The sequence below is a fragment of the Crocuta crocuta genome, unplaced genomic scaffold (genome assembly GCF_008692635.1).
Source record: "Crocuta crocuta isolate KB4526 unplaced genomic scaffold, BGI_CrCroc_1.0 scaffold53, whole genome shotgun sequence".
In the NCBI taxonomy this organism is placed as follows: domain Eukaryota; kingdom Metazoa; phylum Chordata; class Mammalia; order Carnivora; family Hyaenidae; genus Crocuta; species Crocuta crocuta.
This window is the reverse complement of record NW_027529432.1, coordinates 1,396,369-1,403,439: the sequence shown is the minus strand read 5'-3', so window position 1 is coordinate 1,403,439 and position 7,071 is coordinate 1,396,369. Positions and strand designations below refer to the sequence as shown.

The following is a 7,071-nucleotide window of genomic DNA, read 5'->3' as shown; positions in this document are numbered from 1 at the left end:
GGCAGCAGGGGAATTAACCCAAGGGCTGGCGCTGCTGCCATTCTGCACAGGGAGGGGCCCCCACCCCTGCCTTTCAGCTGGCATGGGGCGACGGCGCCACCTAGTGACTGGAGCATGCCAAAGTCCCCTGTTACAGAGGCTCTGGCTGCTCGTCAGCTCACTCCCCTGCCTCTCCCCCCCACCTCCCCACCGGCCTCTCCTGTGCTCCTGGTGGTAAGCCTGGCTGGACAACCGCTTCAAAGTCATTTAGCAAAAAAACCCAAAAAACCAAACAACACAAAAAAAAGACAAGGACATGACGTATAACCATGCCCGACTGGCTTGTTTTATTGGAGAAGGGCACGTGGAAGTTAACAACGTAGAGACAGCTGGGACCCGAGGTCGGGAAGAGCACCTTCCCCTCCCCACACATGCCCACTGCCCCAAATAAAAAATAACCAACTATGGGAGAGCAGCTGAGACAGCGACTGAGGGCGGGGAAGGGGACATGGAACCCGAGGGCGGCGGAAGAGACCATGCGTGTGCTGGGAGCGCCCAAAGGCAGCGACGGTGCGAGTAATGGGGGGACGGGTCTGTGCCCCACACGGGTCTGTATAAATATAGAGAGGCCGTTTGCGGTCCCCTGCTCTCCCCTCTGCTCCGCGTGGCTCGCCGCGGTCCCAGCTCCTCTTTCCACAGGAGGGCGAAGGGAAGGGGATGACGAGCAAGTCATCACCGAATCGCGATCAGACCCACGTCCATCAGCTTCTGGATCTTCTGTGCTATTACAGGATTCTTTAAGTGTCTGACGGGGGAGGCGGGGAGGCAAAGTTACATGAAATGAGACTTGCCCCAAAAAGGGCTTCTTTGCTCTTGAAGCCACCCCTCCTGCAAACCACCCCCCCACCCCCCAGAAAGGCACCAACGAGAGGTGGCTGAGGAGTGTGTGGAAAAGACGGATCCATGAAGGCCTCGGGCTGCCTGGCAGGAGCCCGCGGACCTGGCTTCTAGAGGAGGCTGCGGTCTTTCCACCAGATGCCCCACTCCCACGGCGGCCACAGCCACAGAGCCCTGCGGCCCTGCAGCAACCGCCACCCGCCTTTCCAGCTGAACGGAGCACACAGCAACCCTTCGCCGCATGATCACACCCCTACCCGTCTCGCTCGACCTCACNCCCACGTCCATCAGCTTCTGGATCTTCTGTGCTATTACAGGATTCTTTAAGTGTTCGCTGAGTGCCTGGGGGTCCCTCTGCATCTGCTCCAGGATGAGCCGCATGGCGGGATCACTCATGATCTGCTGCACCTCGGGGTCGGCCATAGCCCGTCGCTTCACGTCCTCAGGGCTGTCATGCCGATTGTACTGAGCCATCATGCAGCGCTGGTAGCCGTCCGCCGCCTCCTGCACCCCAACAAAGCCCACAGAAGAAGGCATTAGCTCGAATTCAGCTCATCTGAGACAACGGAGGGAGCTGACAAGTGAGGACACGCAGAGACACGGGCGGGAGGGAAGAGTCGCGAAGACACACCGAGAAGACCTGGAAGAGGAACGTGGGGGGGGGGGCAGGGGAGAGCCCCCCGGAGCCAGCAGCAGCCCACCTTACAGTTGGAGTCCAGGTCTAACGCCTTCTGGTAGACGTCCATGGCTTTCGTGTAGTCCTTCATGGCTTCGAGGGCGGCCGCTTTCCGCGTGTAGCCCTTGACTGCGGACAGAAACGGGAGCGGTGAGGCGCCGCCACTGCCGCCGGCCCCCCACGCCCGCTCGCGCTGCTTCCCGAAGGCCCATGCCCCTGGCCCCACTCCCCGGGCCGGCGAGGCAGCGGGCAAGCACTTACTGAAGGTTGGCTCTAGCTGGATGCATTCCTCACAGTCCTGGGCAGGAGAAGAAAGGAGAACGTTAGGCTCGTGGCTGCATGTGAGCTACTCGTATTATCGACAGAACTCTCCACCCGGACCCACAACTGTGTTCTTCTGTTATTTCGGGCACCTGGACCTTTTCCCAGACGGCCCGGCCGAGGCGGCGGGGAAAACAAGTCAAGCAAAACCACAAGGGATGACCATTCCAGACTACGGACAACTCACCCCACGTAAGGCGAGCGGCCTAGACTCTTCCAAAGGCTGAGATTATGGGAAAAAATGAGAAACAGTGGGGAAAGTTCCTGTTTGAGAAACACATGACTTGGGTACGGGGAGCTCTCAAGGGGATTTTTGGGGAAATGTGAATAGAGGCCCACAGCAGATGTCCTCCGGCCTTCATTTCACCACTGCGCGGCGCCACTGACTCGGTGACCGGAAGGGAAGACTCGCTCCAGGAAAAGCCCACCCAGGAATGCCGAGTGCAAAAACCTAGCCTACTTCGGTTCAGACAATTCCACAAAAACGCATCCCTACTTCCTGCCAAAAGAGATGGAGGATGCACAGGGGTTCTAGGTATTTTTGTTTGAAGCACCTACGAGATGGAAAATTCCAGACACAAAGAATTCTATGTAGTAGATTTTCAACACCCCGGCCCACTTCCAGTTAGTCCAGCAAAAAGCTAGATGAGAAGTGGTTCCGTTCGCTGTTCCCCTCCATGTAGCTGAGGAAGGACCTGCTGTACCTCACAGGGAACTGACGAGGTTCCGCACTTCACAACCCGACCTGTTTTTGACATTGCCTTTGGACCCACACCAGTCACGTCTCTAAGCCAGACACAGGCCCAGAAGTTAGCGGCATTAAAAAAACAAAACCATCACGGACTCTGGTACCAGTCTCTCTAAAAGGGGATGTATTTTGTCACCTTCCCAGAAGACGGTCCAGGCACGGACCACACTAAAAATCATCTGGCCTCTGTCTCTTTGCCCCTTCCCTTCCCTGCTCACACTCATCTCTCTTGAAAATAAACATTTAAAAAAGGGGGGGAGGGGGAGGGATGCCTGGGTGGCTCTGTCGGTTGGGTCTCCGACTTCAGCTCAGGTCATGATCTCACAGTCTGTGGGTTCGAGCCCCGCGTCGGGCTCTGTGCTGACAGCTCAGAGCCTGGAGCCCGTTTCAGATTCTGTGGGTTCGAGCCCCGTGTCGGGCTCTGTGCTGACAGCTCAAGAGCCTGGAGCCCATTTCAGATTCTGTGTCTCCCTCTCCCTCTGCCTCACCCCTGCTCACACGGTCTCTCAAAAATAAACAGAAAATTGCAAGTCATCTAGAAACAGTTTAGAAATCACCAATGGCAGCACAGAGCAGCTCACGGTCAAGACAGCGACGGGGACTACCTTTCTTCAGTGCTGGCATGAGGACCCGAGACCATGCTCAACGCACCGAGAACAGCAGAGCTGCTAAAGGAGCCGACCAGAAAGTGACCAAACGCGGTCAATCTCCCTAAGGAGACGCTATGGCAACTCAATATGAACACGTACGCGGTTACAGACGCGCAGAGCACCACGCTGCTCCACGACGTGGTGCCCCCACCACTGGGGGAGGCCGCCTGAAACAGAAGGTGGGGGGAGTCCCGCAGACACCGTCCGCCCACGTCCGCGCGGCCTCCCGCACCACGACCAAGGGAGAAACGACCCCACGGCCACCGAGCGGAGGGTGGATGAATGGAAACAGCATACTGTGTGACTGAACAGCACTCAGCCTTCTGGAGGAAGAACGCACGGACGCTGCTACAGCAAGATGCTCGGAGAAAGGAGCCGCGCGTGCACACATGCGTACTGGATGGTGCCCCTCACGGAAGGTCCCTAGAGGGAGCACGTTCACAGGGCCACAGAGTGGAATGGTGACTGCCGGGCAGGGGGAGTGGGAGTCAGCATTCAAAGGGTGCAGTGTCAGTTTGGGAAGATGGAAAGGTTCTGGACGAGGAAGGTGACGATGGATGCACAGCAATGTGAATGGACTTGACTCCGCTGACCCGAACATATAAATTGTTAAAGAAAAAAAAGAAAGAAAGAAAATAAAGGTGTGTGTGTGTGGCAGTGACGAGAAGGAAGAAGAAATCCATCATCAGGGAAGCTGGAAAAGGACCCACTTTTCCCAATATTCCCAACCACACTAACGTGACCTGATGGGCCAGCACTGGGCTGACGAAAATCCCGCAGGTACACACCTCACACGCGTACCACCCCCCACCCCTGCAGCTTAGATCAAAGTAAAAACACTAAGCGGACATCGATGGCAACGGGGAGAGAAGAGCACGCCGCGCATGCCCACACCAGCCCACCTTGAGCGCCAGCTGGAACTCCAGCAGTTTGGTGTAGCAGGCGGCTCGATTGCTGTACAACTTGGCATCTTTTGGGTTCCGTTTGATGGCTTCTGTGTAATGCTTCATGGCCTGGGGATAGTCCCCTGGGGAAGGAAAGAGAAACAGGTTCAGAAAGGGAAAGACAACCCTCCTCCTGCAACAGGCACTTAGCTTGCAGTCAGCCAGGGCACAGAAAACATGTCCGCACCACTGTGCTCCAGAAGCTCCGGCCCGAGTGGTTATGTACCTTTCTGTAATGTTTATTTTTGAGAAAAGAGGGGGAGGAGGGGGAGGGAGAGACAGAGCACCAGCGCGGGAGGGGCAGAGACAAGGACAGACAGAATCCGAAGCCGGTTCCAGGCTCAGAGCTGTCAGCACAGAGCCCGACATGGGGCTCGGACTCACCAGCTGTGAGATCATGACCTGAGCTGAAGTCGGACACTTAACTGACTGAGGCGCCCCCTATAACATACCTTTCTGAAAACATTCGTTGCCTTTGTTCTTCTCCTCCAAGGCCAGGTCGGGGTTTATATATGCCAGCCGCTCTTGCTCCTTCAGAATTTTTTCTGCCTAAGAAAATAAATAACAATCCTTGGAATAATTATTTAAACTCTTATAAATCTAAACATTGGACTAAAAAAAAAAAAAAAAAAAGCCTGATTCAAATTTTGATTTCCAGAAAGCACTGCCGGCAACATTTAGCTTTTGTTCAAAGAGCATGCAACTCTTCACCTTGGGGTTGAGAGTTTGAGCCCAGGTTGGGTGTAGAGATTACTTACCTAAAAAACAAAATAAAACCATCCCTACACCCCTCATGGTGAAGACACGCCGTCTAACAGCAAACAGCACTAACATCCGCTTGGCACAAAGCTTATGCCCCACGTGAGTACCAGGCATGTGTTGACAGCACAATTAACTTCTGACCAATCTTCCTGTGAATAAAATCCACCCCACTCCATAATGTAGGACAGCGAGCATAATAACACAACAGTTGGATCGTGTAGAATGAAAAAAACTTAAGTTACAATAATAACCGTTAACACTTAGCCCACCGACCCTCGGCAAAGGGTTAAAATCCTGGCCGACAAAAAGGATAGCAACAAACCAGGGTTATTCCTTACATGTTGTCAAGTGACCAGGACAGGACAGAAGATAACCAAAAACACTACTTAAAAAAAACCTTACAGTCTGCTACGAAATGTGACACCACAATAAATGAGAAATTGAGAAGTGACAGAAACCCCCTTCTTTCCCCACCCACCTGCTGGCATTTCTTGAGCACGTCTGGGGTTCGGTGCTCCGCCAAAGACTTGTTATAGAAATGGATGGCGTCCTTATACTTTTCTTCTTTGAAATAGGAGTTGCCAATCCGGGCGTAAGCTCTAACAAAAACAAGCAGAGAAAATGAGTACGCTAAGAGCAGAGTCAAGGTCAGCTCCTGCAGAGGAGACGTCGGCAACCAGAAAGAAGCCCCTGTCGCCGTGCAGACCCCGCACCCTCCAAACACCGGCCGTCTGGATGCCCGCAGCCTCCTGTCCGGCCCACCGTGTGGCCAGGAACCCTCCTTCCCACGCAGGGACACTTAAGCCTTGGACATCGGGCCCTCCCCTCCACACCGCTCAGGGTACGGCCGGAGGTCCCACGTACTTGGCAATCTGTCGGTAATCTTCTCGGTTTTCTCGCCCCACTTCGATGGCCTTCTCACACAGCTCCCGGCATTTGCCGTAGTCGCCCTTCTCGAAGTACACGGCTGCCAGGCAGGACGGTTACGGAAGAGTCAGCCCACGTCTCTCCCCAGGACCTCCTGACGCCGCCGTGCTCCCCCCTTGGCCCGGGCCTCACCTGCTTGATTGGTCATGTAAGTCATGTTGGTGGGGTCCAGGTCCTTGGCCCGGTCATAGTGCTTCAAGGCTGTGTCAAAGTCTTTCTTCTTGTACGCCTCGTTCCCCAACTCTTTTTCTTTAAGTGCCTAGGGGAGGCATGGAAAGGGGCACTGAGCAAATCGAACCCGGGTGGCAAAAGAGCAAGAGCCCGTGCCCCGTCACAGAGGCCAAGCAGTGCACACGACTAATGGGTACGGGGGCACAGTCCGCCCACCAGGGGCCTTTTCCCGGCCAGCTGTAGGCGGAAAGGCAGAGGACTGTTAGAACGAGACACTAGGGTTTCCTCTCCGCCTCCTCTAAAACTCCCCCTTTTACGCCTGAAGCAACTACCGAAAGAACAGCAGCTTTTTACCCGGTTTGACCGGGAGAGGCCGCGCCAAGTCCAGGTTCTGTCCGGCGGCTGCNCCCAGGTCCACCCCCAGCAGCACGCTGAGCGTCGTCATGATCCGGGGATCCTGCAGTTTCCTAGCGTCGGTTAAATAAACAAACCAACCACAATTACTCCTCCTCACAACTGATTTTTTAAAATAGACGAAACCATGAGATTCTGCACTAGCCCTCAGGTACCATGGGGAATACTCAACCCTTCAAAAATCCATCCCAAATGAGCTAACAGGTGTCAAATTTACTTCCTGAAGCCTGAAGACACACAGAGGGAGAAGTTCTGTCTCACAAGTCAGAGACTGGGAATCACGAACCCCAGGACGACTAAGAGATACATCTTCACACCTGACGCCCTCCCCAACCACGAGCTTCCACTCCAATATCCCAACAGACACCATCCGGTGTGTGCGACAAGGACAGGGCTGATGTCGGATCAAAGTGACAGGAGGGCAGCAAAGAGGCATGTAAGGCTGAAGAATGAAAGTTCCGAATTATTCTGACACATGTTCTCCGTGCCCCTTTCCAGAAATACCAACAAACAACAAACCAACAGACACTTACCACTCACCGGAGACGAAGCAAAGGCAGAAACCCTGCTGTGTGAACGAGG

General features: G+C 54.6%; 1 protein-coding gene across 1 annotated transcript in view; it reads right to left on the bottom strand.

Annotated features, from left to right (window-relative positions):
• Positions 1-711: 711 nt before the first annotated feature.
• STIP1 (stress induced phosphoprotein 1) overlaps positions 712-7,071 on the bottom strand; it is an 11,131-nt gene continuing 4,771 nt past the window's right edge. The window contains exons 5-15 of the mRNA XM_077759582.1: positions 6,430-6,542; positions 6,260-6,312; positions 6,037-6,163; positions 5,842-5,944; positions 5,456-5,576; positions 4,668-4,764; positions 4,174-4,298; positions 1,814-1,850; positions 1,578-1,681; positions 980-1,380; positions 712-784 (exon numbers count right to left, since the gene is read on the bottom strand). Coding sequence (XP_077615708.1) covers positions 712-784; positions 980-1,380; positions 1,578-1,681; positions 1,814-1,850; positions 4,174-4,298; positions 4,668-4,764; positions 5,456-5,576; positions 5,842-5,944; positions 6,037-6,163; positions 6,260-6,312; positions 6,430-6,542 — 1,354 coding nt within the window. The remainder of the gene's footprint in view (positions 785-979; positions 1,381-1,577; positions 1,682-1,813; positions 1,851-4,173; positions 4,299-4,667; positions 4,765-5,455; positions 5,577-5,841; positions 5,945-6,036; positions 6,164-6,259; positions 6,313-6,429; positions 6,543-7,071) is intronic.